At 39.4% G+C, this 15,376-nt stretch overlaps 1 protein-coding gene across 4 annotated transcripts in view; it reads right to left on the bottom strand.

Annotated features, from left to right (window-relative positions):
* Window positions 1-3,836: 3,836 nt before the first annotated feature.
* Window positions 3,837-15,376, bottom strand: part of igdcc4 (immunoglobulin superfamily DCC subclass member 4) — a 78,026-nt gene continuing 66,486 nt past the window's right edge. For 3 of the 4 annotated variants that reach the window (XM_033050453.1, XM_033050450.1, XM_033050452.1), the window contains 5 exons: window positions 13,808-13,945; window positions 11,914-12,028; window positions 10,124-10,355; window positions 9,261-9,425; window positions 5,426-6,614 (listed from right to left, as the gene is read on the bottom strand). In XM_033050453.1, coding sequence (XP_032906344.1) covers window positions 5,928-6,614; window positions 9,261-9,425; window positions 10,124-10,355; window positions 11,914-12,028; window positions 13,808-13,945 — 1,337 coding nt within the window. In that variant the 3' untranslated portion in view covers window positions 5,426-5,927. Of the gene's footprint in view, window positions 6,615-9,260; window positions 9,426-10,123; window positions 10,356-11,913; window positions 12,029-13,807; window positions 13,946-15,376 lie in introns of all 4 variants that reach the window. The other variant, XM_033050451.1, reaches the window with a different exon arrangement.

Genomic DNA, 15,376 nt, shown 5'->3' on the forward strand with positions numbered 1-15,376 from the left:
GTAGACTTGATGGGCCAAATGGTCTAAGTCTACGACCTTATGACCTTAACCAATATCCACAACTCTATAAAGTGCCTGTATGTAAATATTACCAATGATCTGGCATGGACTAACCACATTGAGATGACTGTGAAGAAGGTTCACCAATGCCTCCACTTCCTCAAGAGACTGAGAAATTCAACATGCATGCAATGACTCTTACAAACATCTACAGATGCACCATAGAAAGTAAATTGTTAGATTGTCTCAAAGCTTGGTTTGAGAACAGCTCTTGCCAAGACCACAAGAAATTGCAGTGAGTTGGGGAAATAGCCCAGTCCATCACACAGGCCAGACATCCTACCATTGATTCCATCTACACCAGGCTGCCTCAGAAAAGCAGCCAACATAGTCAAAGACTTGTCGCAACCCGATCATTACTTCTTCTCCTTGCTCCTGTCAGGCAGATGGTGCAGAAGCTTGAAAGCGCACACCACCAGACTCAGAAACAGATTCTTCCCCTCTGTTATCAGATTTTAAATGGTTCTCCCATAGGCTGGGGAATTGTTCCATTCTCCTCCACCTCATTGCTGACATTGGACTTTGTCTCTGGAACTGTTGCGCTATAATGCTGAGAACAATATTCTGCATTCCGTATCCCTTTGCTCGATCTATTATACTTGAGTTTGGCATGATTATACTTATATATAGTATTATCTGATATGATTGGATAGCATGTAAAACAATGCATTCACTGTACCTCGGTACAAGTGACAATAATAAATCTAAATATAAATTTGAGAAGATATCCACAAATGACTAATTTGTAAGAATAGTTCTTTTCATTCGAGGTTGAACCATTTATGTAAATGGTGTAAGGGCAAACGCAGATCAAGTCTGACATACTCACATCATCGGATCCACATAATCGTCACCATACATTGGTGAGTGTGTGAAATGTGCAAGATGCGATCGATGTGCATGTTTGGAAATTGGCTGTGGCATAGGCAGGGCAACTGTTACACAACACACCTTTATGAAAATGCCCTAAAATCTGTCCAGCATATTAGTCTTAGCAAAATCACTTTCAGGTTCCCAACTTCAAGTGGAAAAAAAATGCATTAGGTCTCAATTCATTCCCCAGCCTTGCTAAACTATTTACTATCCAGAGTGATTTGCAAGTACATATATAAATAACTTCTAAACGTGAAGCTGCTGGCACAAACAATAGTCCATGTGCAAACAGTGTATTTGCCACATCTTCCAATTCTCCATATAACATTTGGAGCTTCCACATAACATGACAATTGTATTTGTAAGCTCTGGAGGCAGATGTGAGGGTCCCACTTATATCTGCAGCAGTTCGTAACTTTCTACCTACAATGTAACAGCAAGTGGCTGAACCAAGTATCAATAGGCGAAATAAATTGTGTATAATAGGGCAATCATCTGAAGAGACAAATTCCACGTTCTGAGTGTCCAAAGGACGTGCTTAAAGCATCACTCAAGTTTTCCTCTCTATACAGCTTTCTGAAAACAACCATTCACGTGTCATTTGTCACCTGAACAAGTACTTTTAAGAAAACTCTGGAACAGGTTACCTTGCACTAAATAGAAACGCTCATTTAGGGTCAAGGCAGATGTTCATGGATTTCTGGCAGCTCGTTGATCTAATCATGTTATCAGAGTTTTTTTTATCCGCAGACACAGGAACTGCAGACGCTGAAATCTTGAAGAAAACGCAAAGTACCGGAGGCAACATCCGAGTGTAGACTAAGTAACCATTTTGCAGAAAACATATTTGGACCACTGAGGCCTGCTGGATCACTTGATTGCTAATCATTTTAACTCCTCTTCCCATTTCCATAGTCCTGGGCCTCCTCCATTGCAAACTGGAGGAACAACACCTCTGTTAAGAGTACTTCATAACCCAACGGCATGAAAATCAAATCACACAATTTCAAGTAAAGCTTCCTCTCACCTCTTTCCTGTGCTCTGCCCACCCTGATTTGCATTCATTTCTCCCTCTCTCACCCCCTTCAGTCACCCTGCTCCTTCCCCCTCCTTTGTGCGCCATCCTCAAGTCTCTCAATTTCTTTTTATCCCCCCTTCCCTGTCTCCTTCCATCTACACCCCTCCCCCTGGCTTAATATTTCACTCGTTTTCTTTATCTGACACCCTTTTGTCACCATTTCACCTCTAACCTCTGTCACTTAGTCCACCCTCCTCACCTGCACCCACCTATCACTTGTCAGGCTTTGCCCCGCTCCCACCTCTTTTAAAAATGTCTTTACCTTTATCCATGAAATCTATTCAACGTTCAATGGCACTTTATTGTCACATGTATCTAGGTACAGTGAAATTCCTTTCTATTCTATTCATTCATTCATATTCTATTCATCGTCAACCTTCCCACTGGGTAAAGACACTTGATTTTGTATCCCTGTATTAACTCCTCTTTATTCTATCGTAATGACAGTCCCATCTTTTCTAGTCTCTCAGTCACTGATCTCTGGTGCTATTCTGGTTAATTCTGCATCATAAGGACTTAATATCCTTCCTTACACTATCATGTGAAGGCACTGTTAACACCTAAAGTTAGTCTTCCCAATTTGTTACGTTAGATCATTGGGTGCAACATGGCCTTGGATAATTTTTGATAGGTCCACTATGGGTGAAATTATTAATGACGCCATAATGAATATTAACTATTAATGAAGCCTATGAGAAACTGTCTCAAAAAGGCAGCCCGCATTACCAAGGACCCACACCAACCTGGCCAAGCTTTTATTTCACTCCTGGAAGACGATAGAGTACAGAGATGATTTACAAGGGTGCTACCAGGAATCAAGGGACTTGAACAATAGGGTGAGATTGAGCAGACCAGGACTTTATATCTTGGATCGCAGGAATCTGAGGGTGATCTTATAGAGTTGTATAAAATTATGAGAGGAATAGATAGGGTGAATATTTCCACCCATACTAAGGGAATCAGAACAAGAGGACATAGTTTTAAGGTGAGGGAGGAAAGATGAGGGGCAACTTTTGGATGATGGGTATATGGAATGAGTTGCCAGAAGAGGTAGTTGAGGCAGGGAGTGTAACAAAATTTAAAACACATATGGATAGTAACATGGATAGGAAAATGTTTAGAGGGACATGGGCCAAATGTGGCAGTTGGGACCAGCATAGATGGGGCATCTTGGTCGGCATGGACGAGTTAGGCCGAGGGGCCTGTTTCCGTGTTGTATGACTATGATTACAAGGATCCCCACCATCCAGGTCATGCGGTCTTTTCACTGCAACCATCAAACAGAAGGTACAGAAGCTTAAAGTCCCACACCATCAGGAACAACTATCAGCTTCTTGAACCAATTTGCACAACTCAAATCCTACCTTGTCGACAGAACACTATTGCCCACCTTTTTTTTAGACCACTAAGTACTTGTTTTATCTTCCAATTATGATTTTGCACTAATTACATTTTTGTAGCAGTCTTCTTTTAGAATTTTGTGTGTATCATTTGTTGTTGTGTGTGTTCATCCGCGTCTATGTGAATACGATACAGCTGCAAGCAATATTTTCATAGCACCTGTACCACACCGTACTTGTAGATCTGACATAAACTCAACTTTACAATATAAGCAGGCACTGTTTTGCTCAAAAAGAAACGATGGTAGCAAAATATGTAATTGATCTGTGAGCTGTAACTGCGGTAGGCTGTAAGCAAATCTAAAGCCTGCAAAGTTGGCTCTGGCTGTGGCTATAAAAATCACAACACAAGCAAATTTTAGACAGCACAGTAATCACCGTATGGCACTGGCAATATCACAAACACAAGTCCATTGGGAGCGCGCTGAAGTATCTCAGTTGTATTATTTATTGGAAATGCTCATTTAATAACCATCATCTATAAGGGAACGTGCAATTGTACAGAGTGGCAAACTCCATGAAAAACGTGGTGTCACAGATTGCTCCACAAGACCTTTTGCAAAATGGAATATCTTGTAAGAATTCAACAATAAGTGATCAGGTTATTTGCGAACATGAACACCATTATGCAGGTCAATACAGTTGCTGTTATCAATATTCAATGCAGAGAGTCTAATCTGTCAATCCTGGATAATCAATACACCTCTTGTGCCAAGCCTCATAATGTCTCTGTACTTTTCAAAACAGATCCTGAACAGAGATAAAATAAGATGTTGTCCACAAGAGAGTAAATGATCAAGTACATTAGACTGCTGATGGATTTTAAATAGGCAGTTTTGCAAGATGACAAATTACCGGCAATTTCAAGACAAGAGATGATTGACCTAGAAGTGACATGTGCCATAATCTATCCTGAAATAATAATGGATATTAAGCTGTGTAGATAGATTTTAATTAAATTAGATGTTCTACAATGCTGCTCTATTGAGTCAAAGTATACTGCTCTATTATAGAACAGTGCAATAAATGGAAAGGTGTGCTTCACACAAGAAACTTGCTCTATATATGACAGATGTTCAATAGAGAATATGTACACAGTAAAACTGTTAGTTATGTACAGCATTCCTAAAATTGTGAAACAGTAGTTGATGCACTTTAACAAGTCATAAATGTGCATTATTTTACCAGTCTTCAATCTCAAACTTGTAAACACAAATCAAGACTATGCAATTTTTTTGTAATAAAATATAAATTTGAAGCGGTGATGAAGTGTTTTCAATTGCACATAACATGTGGCATTGGGTCTTCATAAGGCTTAATCTTCATTTTATAGTTAGGGGATGGTGGTGGGTTCAAAGTAAGGCTTGAGTTTCAAATTGAAATTGCCATCGTTCACAGTACACTCCTCTCCCCCCCCCCCCCCCCCCCCCCCCCCCCACATGTAATTATTTTCCATTACAAGTTACAGATCAGCATCGTGAATTCCTTCATTGGTTTCTCCTCATCATCCACCTCGCCCGTGGTGTAAACCCATTTCAATGTCTCCTTGTATTTTCCCACAAACCTGTGGAAGATGAGGAGCAACCCAGAAGAAATGACTCTTTCACACGTCACAGATTCAGAAGTTACAAACACACCTTCGAGCCAAATCAGTAATCTGACAGAATGATAATGTACAAACATCTTGCAATTTGGCACACTTTCCATAAGAAAAATAGTTATTTTCCATTCGCAATGTATACATCTAAAACCTCTCTCAAAGTTACCCGACAACAATTGAACTTTTATTCACCTTCCATCACAGTGAGGAATGTGGAGGAGTCACTGTGATGGATGTTTTTGTTAAAATGTGTTTTGTGTGTTCCGTTGTTTTTTATTTGTATGACTGACTTGGCAAATTAAATTCCTCGTATATTGCAAAACATACTTGGTTAATAAAGTATTATTGTGATTGTGATCTGATGGATCTTGTGTCTGACAGATGCAGTGGGGTATGGTTGAAAAGGTGGACAGATGCAGTGGGGGTATGGTTGAAATGGTGGACAGATGCATCTGTTTCTTAAAGTTAATTTCATTATAGCATTTCATCAGCACAGTTGCTTAAGTAATTTCCAGTTGGAACAAAACCTGTGCAAAGAAAATGAAAATAAAACATCTATAGAAACAAGCGACAAAACTAATGGAGTACAATACCACTCAATATTTTAAACAGACTTGAGGTAGTTCTGTTGTATTGAAGGAAGGTGGAAGTATTATAAATGCTACACTAAAACATACAATTTTACTTTATCATATTAAATAAGCAAAATTCCTCTCAGAAAATAAAATTAGATCATTCCATCACAGAGGAGCATGTATCTAAAATACAAGGTACAGGAACCTGGTAAGTGGTCCCAGGTTCTTTCATGACCCAGTGCTGTGCAAGGATCCTTGGTGGATGTGGTAATAGGCACTCGCAGAGTGTGTAATTGCAGGATTCACCCCAGTATTTGGCAAAGTCGGGAGTGTGTTAATGATTATGGACACAAGTCTTTCTCAGATGTTGAGGTAGTAGTGATACTGGAGGCAATGAAATGACAAGCAGAGACCTCCTCGCCTGTAGCCAAAGACTGACTTCTCCCAGGGAGGCTCTCTGCACTTTTTAGACATGGCGATTCAGAGTTTCTGTTTGTTAACGTTAAACCATTGACTGAGCTTTGCCAACCCTCACTGCTCTGAAAACCATTGCTGAGTCCGTGGCAATCAACGATCTTCAATTTGCTTTGAGTTTTAGAATGTAGTGATGAATTGTCTACTTTGACATCTTTGAGATTTTCTGCATCGATGCAGTTCTTTACTCCATTTCCAACAGGAGACAAAGAATTCTCGCAAACCTCCACAGGTCGACTCTCTGCCGCAGGCAAAGCGAGGGTAAACTTGGTCTGATAATCTTCTTTCTGGGCTTTTGCTGGTATTTCAGCAGTGCACTCAATCTCAAGATTTTCCTTAGTCTTCCAGTCCTCACCAGGTAACATAATATCCTCACTGGGAAGGTCTTCTATGGATTCTGAAGTGAAGGACTTCGTCAGAAGACCTTCATTACCTTGTGAACCGTGGTTCTCAAGAACAGAATTTCTTTCTGACGCTGATAACTCAGAATGAACAATAACTTCAGCTTCAACTTGATTCAGGCCTGAATGATGATTTTCTTTCTTTGCTGAACCCTGTTTGAGAATTTAAGAAAAAAAAACTTTAGTATTTGGTTCTTCCAATCCTGTATTTTCAATATTTAGATATCATGTTTTTTGAAGTAGATAAATGATTAGAGAATACAACCTACAAGTACATTTCCTAACTGTCCACACTTAGTGCCATTATAGCACTTGCTGCTGATGTTCCCCAAGCAATGGGAATGGCTGCTCGGTACAACAATACATCGCACATTAAGCTAATAAGGACCAATAAGCTAAATTGATGCTAACTTCAAAGGATCACATGAAAATAGTGGACATTTTGTTCACTTGCTCCCATCTTTGTAATCTCGTGATGGTACGATAGTGGCATTGTTGGCTAATCAGAGCAATCAATCTCAATTAATAAGCTGTAACTGTGCCAGATTTTGGGGGGGGGGGGGGGGAACTCCACCATGGAAACCTTTGAGGAACACATATCCTGTTGTTAATCAAGCACGTTATCTACCTCTTCATCCTTTCTATAATAAATCCATGAACATGTTGTAACTGGAAGTTCACCACTGAAATGGAAGCTCACCACTCTCTCTATGACTCAATGAAACAAATGCACTAAACCTCCCTTGAAAATGCTCAGATTGCAAAAAAAAACCTCACAGAATTCATCTGACAGGTTGTAATTTCCAGATTTTCATTACATACCGCTTAAAGCATTGACAATGCACTGTGAGGCAAAATATGATAACCAATATCTAGCATATCATTCGAAGAATGGAAAATATACTGACTTCTGTGCACTATACAGTCTATTCCATTTAATTTAATGTTGAATAGGCTGTGTTCCAGTCTTGGGGGATAAAACCTCCACCAATTAATTCTAACTATTCAGCTTTCTGTAAGCACCAAATTTCCCAGTTATTTTAACTACCTTAGAGTTATAGCATAACAGCATGGAAACTTGAAACTTCAGCCCAGGTCCCCGTTGACTCTGATCCTACATTAATCTTGTTGTCTCTCCGCGTACATTATTCAAGTAACTACAAAATTCGAAAAAAGTTCAGAGCAAATATATTGGTAGTTGTCATACAGCTGGTTGACCATTCTGCAGTAACCATCTGCTGATCACATGTAGAAGTGTGAACTTGACATACGGCCATCCCAAATCTTCTAGTCTTTTACTGTATAAACCTTCACAGTCCCCAGCGCATTGTAGGTGGTGTGTGTCCTAAATATACACATTCAGGAGGAAACCTCTAATTGAAGCCAATCTTTGAGGCCAATTGTCTTACAACAACAGAGTTAAACTTTCTGTGCAATTTAATGAGGCATTTGGGATGAAATTGCCAAAATGTGCTTATTATTTCTTACAATACCTCTGGGTTTCAGGTAAGATAAACATAGGATGTCATCAGCTGCCCATTTATATGAGGCAAAGAAATAAAATAACTGTTCAGGCTGGATTGATGGAGTTGTACATTAACTTTATACTTTGCAAATTTAAGTACTCGGGGTGATGCTCTAATTTATATGCACAATGGGGTAAATATCCAATTGAGTTTACAAGCACGGTCTGTTAGAATGTTACATCATATGCCTGATTTAGAGAAAACTCTTACAGTTCATTAACTCAAATCAAAGATTAATTCTTTTTCACATGCAAGAATTTCAAGCACATCAGATGAACTCTAGTGTTTCTCAAAGAATTGGGTAACTTTGGCAAAAATATTGATACAATAATGCTGATGAATTAAGTGATGTTGGTAGAATGATACTGCTGACAGATACGAACGAAAACACATTTTTTCTTGTATATTTGTCCCAAGAATGACGTATGTGGGTTTTCTGTAAGAAATTCAATACACTGATCTATATTGACTGTATTGATACTTCTGCTTCTGCAACGTCAAATGTATAGACCAGGCTAAATAACAGTGGTTTCCCCATCTTATACAGGATCTTTCACAACCAAACTCCCTTCCATTGACTCAATTTCACGACACTTCGGCAAAGTCACCAGCATAATCAAGGATGAGTCGTACCCTGGCCACTCTTTCTTCTCCCCTCTCCCATCGTTTCTTCCCAGCTGTTATCAGGCAACTGAACCATCCTACCACAACTAGAGCATTCATAAATTATGATCTACATCATTGGAGACCCTCGGAATATCTTTGATCGGACTTTACTGGCTTTAACTTGCACTAAAAATTATTCACTTTATTCCCTTTATCATGTATCTGTAGAAACATAGAAAATAGGTGCAGGAGTAGGCTATTCAGCCCTTCGAGATGCACCGCCATTCAATATGATCATGGCTGATCTAAAATCAGTACCCCATTCCAACTTTTTCCCCATATTCCTTGATTCCTTTAGCACTAAGAGCTAAATCTAACTCTCTCTTAAAAACTGTGAATGGCTCGAATGTAATCATGTCTTTCCGCTGACTGGTTAGCACGTAACAAAAGCTTTTCACTGTACCTCACCGTTATTTTCACTGTACATGACAATAAACTAAACTCAACTCAATTCATTCAAATGTAAAACCACAGACACTTCAGTCTGCTGTATTCCCCATTCAGAAATTGTTTTGTGTATTCATGGACAATCTTGATTTTAAATTACTCCTTGAACTTGTCTGAAGGAAACAAGGAGGAGTTGATTAAGGAATAATCAATGACATACCGTAAAACTGTCAAAAACAATATTTCCACGTAGATCACCTTCACTGGGACCTGGCTCAAAGCGCAGTGTTTCACTAGCCTTGCGAGTAGAATCTTGATGGACTGCACTGCTGTAGCAAATCGGATCTTTTGCCCATTGATGATGAACAGAACCATTCCAGGCAGGCTTTGTGAATCAAAACAGAAACATCATTCATCAAAAAATAAATAAAAGGAAAAGTACAGGAAAATATTCTAAAATTAGCACTGCAAGAAAACCTTCTGGAAGAGAAAGACCTGAAGACCTAGATAGGAGTGGATGTGGAAAGGGCGTTTCCAGTAATGGGACAGTCCAGAACCAGAGGGCACAGCCTCAGAATAAAAGGACCTACCTTTAGAATGGAGATGGAGGAATTTCTTTAGCCAGAGGATCAAGAATCTGTGGAATTTATTGTCACAGACAGCTGTGGAGGCCAAGACATTGGGTAATTTTAAAGTGGAAATAGATAGATTCGTGTTAGTAAGGGCATCATGGGGAGAAGGCAGGAGAATGGGACTGAGAAGGAAAAATAGATCAGCCATGGGTGTATGGCGGATGGGCGAAAAGGCCTAATTCTGCTCCAATGTCTTATGGCAAGAGAAGACTACGTCATCAACATTATGATGTTAAAAGCATCTTTAAAATGTTTATTCCCTTGATTCCACATGTTAGCGTTTCAAAACTTTTAAGATGAAATGAGGGATAAGTAAAGCAAGAACAATGAAACTAATTAGTTTCCTTCCCCACAATACCCTTCCTCCTTTAGTAGAAACTTATCAATTTGTAAAATGTACATTGACCCTTGATTTCCAAATCCCACTATATTCATAAAGTGACAAAAATACCTTTAATTTAATCTGAATGTCATCATCTGGAAGGCTGGAATTCATAAAGATTTGCACGTCAGTGAGTTCAGTTATCTCAGTAAGTGGCAGTGATAGATCTTCACCAAGAGTAGACATTAGTGTTTCAAGCTCATGAGCATGAGGAAGGGCAGCATTGTGAGCTGATGATGCGTTCCTTGCCCTGCGAGAGTGGGACTGCTCAGTTGTCTGGTGAGAATCAGGACCTGGCTCTCTGTAAATGAGAGAATGACCAACATTATTCATTTATACTTTTCTTCCAGCATCAGTCAAACAAGGAAACCAATTGCTGGAAAATTATGTTAATATTATGGTCAGACTTGTCTTCTTTTCGCTAATGGGATGCCAGTTACAATGAAACAGAACATATAAAAATACAGACACAAAGAACTGCAGGTGCTGGAATCTAAAGTCTGAAGGGTCCTGACCTAAAACATCGCCTAGCCATTCCCTCCCCAGATGCTGCCTGACCCGCTGAATTACTCCAGAACTTTGTGTTTAATGCATAATAAAACATCGAACTTAAAATTTTAATCGTACTAATAGTATGTATAACTACCACTATTGTTGTAATTAATAACACTATGACTAATAGTACTATTAAAGATGTCATGTTCTGGCGTGCTGCACCCGACTCATACAATTGAGTTAGTTAAGGATAGAAAGGAATTTTAGGGATGGAAAAAAATCCAAGAGGAATAAATTGAAATTCATCCTAGTTGTTCCATGCTTGATGCATTCCTCAGTCATTTATAACACACTAACTGGTGATAGTCACAAAAAGCTGGAATAAGCGGGTCAGACAGCATCTCTGGAGAAAAGGAATAGGTGACGTTCAGGTCTAGACACTTCTTCAGACTTGGATGGAGAGCGGTAGGAAAAAAGTAATCACAATCAGAATAACCTTCGTGGACCAAGTTTATTAGAAAAATAGAAACAGCATTTAAAAGATTTGCTCACAGATTGAGCAATGTAATCCTTTATAGCAATGGCCATTCACCTTTGGAACTCAAGTCAGATTAATGGATTAAAATTCTCTGGCAACTCCAGTCCCAAGTGCTGTGAGTCTCAACATTTTAAACTCTTGCTAATCTCATTTGCACAATGCAAAACTATTCAGAAATAAAGTGATGCTTTTGTCCAGAATCCACAGAAGTGCGACAGGGAATAGATCTACTATTCAGTGACTGGCCTCAAGTTGGAGAGTTGGGGGGGGGGGGGGGGGGTGAACTTGAAAATGGAAAGAGATCTTTTGCTTTCTGCTATTTGTAGCAAAATCCTAAACTTGGTTTTATACAGGCGTTTGTAATGCGCCATAAATATTGAACAAAAGAAAACCTTCTCCAGTAATGGAACAGTCGGTTAACTGCATTATATATGGCCTGTGTGTTTGATACTGATCTGCAAGCAAACGCTGGAAACTGTTCATTTACATTCCCCAAGACTGAGATCATGCATCTTAATGCACATTTACATTGATTTCAAATAAAAATCAGGAAAATATAAGCTCACATTTATTACATTTCTCTTTCTGTGTTTTAAGTTTAGTCACAAAATTGTAAAAGCAGCCATTTCCCATGATCTTCCATTTTTGAACAAAGTCTGTGCAATAATCTTTCAAATTAATTAACTCATTTACACTCAAACACTACAAATCTCGTCCGAGGAATTGGTAACCGGTGCATATTTAACACAACCTGAATGTGTTACCGTAGATTGGTTATCCACAATGAATTAAGCACAGATAAATTAGGCTCAATCAAGCTCTTTACCTTCGCTTATTGTTCCAGAAACTGGCACAGATGCAGAAGAGAATGCAAAGCAGCCCAAGACAGACACCTACAATGATGCCTGTTACAGAATGTACATCAAGGAGATCATGCAGTCCTGAAAACAAAAGGAAACAGCAGTAGCCTGTCACATCTGTAGCATGCATTCACAATTATAGAAATCAAGGTGTATATCATTAGTCCAAGAATGTAATTAGCACACAGCCAACCCAAGTATTAACTAGAGTTTTAAAGCATTAAATTCAATGAAAGGAGCTCTGTTGGGCTTTTAATTCTCCCGCATTGTATCACTGTTTAATGCTTGGTGGAAACACAAACACTTCGTCACTTTGGATAGCAGATTAATGACCTCCACTTTTAATTTGCTGAATGTTCCATCATTCACTCTCGATCATCAGGTCGGCTTAACACATTTATAATAAAAGGAGCCCTGAGCAATCATTCAGAGCATGCCACCAGGTGAAGGGACATGTGAAATGATTCACATTCATCAGCCTAGTTCTCATTTAACTGTAATACTGCCTGGCATTTCTTGTAGGATTTTTTCATTTAAAATAATATTTTTAAGTGATATAATGGCATGGGATTTCCTCATGAGGATAGGGCCAAATGAAGCTTTCCTAATCCAACATTTTCCTGGGTAAGTAGTCTTTATGGAGCAATTGGCATCCATGCTAATGTAACATTAATAGTGTGGGATGTTCAGGGAATCAAATCTAAATGGTTGCTTAAAGGGCTGGTAGAATAGTTAAAAAAAAACATCCAACCAAGAGTCATATAACACAGAATGGCCAGCTCGTCCATGCAGCCCAAGATACCCATCTGAGGTTGCTTCAGCCACGCGGGCAGGTAATGGACGGAAAAACAGGTGAAATGGGCTTTGGAACCTTTCCTTTATTAATTAATATGAATGTTCACGGAATGCGTCTGAACAATGCTTTGGGAGATTGGCTGAAGAGGAACACTACCAAAAAACAGAAACATTAAAACCTTTATTTACATTGAGGGATTAATCATGGTGAATCACAGTTGACGTACTGAAGAGCAATAAGTGAGTGGTGTTCTCTCCTCTTTACAGTCGTGGGAATTTAACACCTAGTGAATCAAACACTGCACTGCACCTCCCCTTCCTTAACCCTCGAGCTGTCTCCTCCCATCCCCCCGCCCTCGGGCTCCTCCTCCTCCCTTTTTCCTTCCTTCTCCCCCCCACCCCCCATCAGTCTGAAGAAGGGTTTCGGCCCGAAACGTCGCCTATTTCCTTCACTCCATAGATGCTGCTGTACCCGCTGAGTTTCTCCAGCATTTTTGTGTACCTTCGATCTTCCAGCATCTGCAGTTCCTTCTTGAACACTGTATAATGCTTCATGGAGAAATTGTGCAATATCTCATCTGTATGCATTTGATTGACTTTTTCCTTAACTTACACACACAAAACTCTTGATGGTACACAAGTGTCCCCAGGTTATTTTGGGGATGGGAGCATGAGGGGGTTGCGATTTTCCATAACGCAAAGCTGTATCCTCAGCATGTGTCATGAAACAAGTTGAAAAATAAATAAATGGTATTTATTTTATTTTATTTTCCAACATAAAATCAGCCAGAGCAAATTTTTGGGTAATACTTTGTGAATTCTGTAAGGGTGAATTTTGAATACCCGAAAGCCCTAACATGGAGGTCACCAGTATATTAGTGTGGCTTCTCAGTGTATAAAGTGTTTCACACTTATAATTTAATGCTTCATTCCTGGCTTGTTAATAAGATAATGCGTTAGCTGTGTTACAACATGTATTCAGTAATACCAAATAAATATAAGCTATAAAAATTTACCTAATACAATAATAACCAATATCTGCAGTTTCTAGGTATCAAAATTTACCTAATATTCGTTTTGCCAGAGTTTGCACATCTTTTGTCGTGGAATATGGTCCTCTTCCCACAACTGTCTTTGCACCCATCTTGAAGAAGTACCGAGTGTCACTTTCCAGTCCCCGCACATCAGTGCTGAAAATGTGCCCTAAATATAACAACATTGATAATTGAAGAGACCTGCTGCCAACATCCTAAACCCTGTCAACATCTTATTAGTTTATTTTTTAGATTAATTGAGAGATACAGCGCGGAAGCAGGCCCTTTGGCCCATCGGGTCCGCGCCGACCAGCGATTCCCGCACATTAACATGACTATCCTAGGACAATGTTTACACCTACCAAGCCAATTTACCTACACGCCTGTACGTCTTTGGAGTGTGGGAAGAATCCGGAGAAAACTCACGGAGGTCACGGGGAGAACGTACAAACTCCGTAGACGGCACCCGTAGTCGGGATCGAATCCGGATCTCCGGCCCTGCAAGTGTTGCAAGGCAGCAACTCTACCACTGCGCCACCAAATCGTTATTTCTGATTTCAGCCAATCATTGGGCAACACATGATTTAGAAACACGTGGAATTATCTTATTTTGAACTTGTACAAATAATATTGCATCCAATGTTACCAGTTCCCATCAGCTACTTTTTCTGCCTGAATGTTTCCGTCTCAAATTACAACTATTTAAAATTATTGATGCAAATTAATTTTACAGTCCACAGATGCAATATTGTTTATCTACACTACCTAACATGACACCGTGGCAGCACAGTGGAGTTGCTACCGAGCAGCACCAGGGACGGGTTCAATCCTGGTCATGTGTGTTGTCTGTACGGAGTTCGTACCTTCTCCAGGTGCTCCTGTTTTGTCCCACATTCTGAAGATGTGCAGGTTTGTAGGGTAATTGGCTTCTGTAAATTGTCCCTGGTGTGTAGGATAATAATAGTATGCAGGTGATCGTTGTTCGGTGTGGACTTGGTGGGCCAAAGGGCCTATTTCCACACTGTATCTCTGAAACTAAAATTAGATGCAGAACTGACTTGAGCAAAGGTGGTCTTGATGTGCTACTGAATTATTTCCGAGTACGGCATCCAATTAATAATTAAAGTTTAGTATTGAAGATTCATAGCTTTGCCTACTCCAAAACTAACCTTGTGGAATATGAATGTATTATTAGGTTGACAAAGTTCATTGTTCTTCCACATATGAGGCCAAGGCAAACCGCAGATATCGTTTTATTTTAGCGATGTCACAGGAACAAGTCATTTCGTTTCATAACAGATTATGGATGACAATCTTATTTTGTGATTGTGTCATACATTTTTTATATCTCAGAGATTACTTCAATTCATCAAGAGATTCTAAACATGGTTTCTTCCTTTTACAACTCCGAAGCACTCGTACCACCTTTCTGTTTCTCTTTCCATTCAGCTTTGGCTCGACCATTGTTATTTTTGACGATGTTCTTTCTTGTATACTTCCAATCTCATCCATTTATATCTTTTTGAACATTCTATTTTGCTGCTGTATTTAAATTTGAATGATCTATTTCCCTATCTTGCATTTTCTTTCGTAACAGTGG

The sequence above is a fragment of the Amblyraja radiata genome, chromosome 34, assembly GCF_010909765.2.
Source record: "Amblyraja radiata isolate CabotCenter1 chromosome 34, sAmbRad1.1.pri, whole genome shotgun sequence".
Classification (NCBI taxonomy): Eukaryota; Metazoa; Chordata; class Chondrichthyes; order Rajiformes; family Rajidae; genus Amblyraja; species Amblyraja radiata.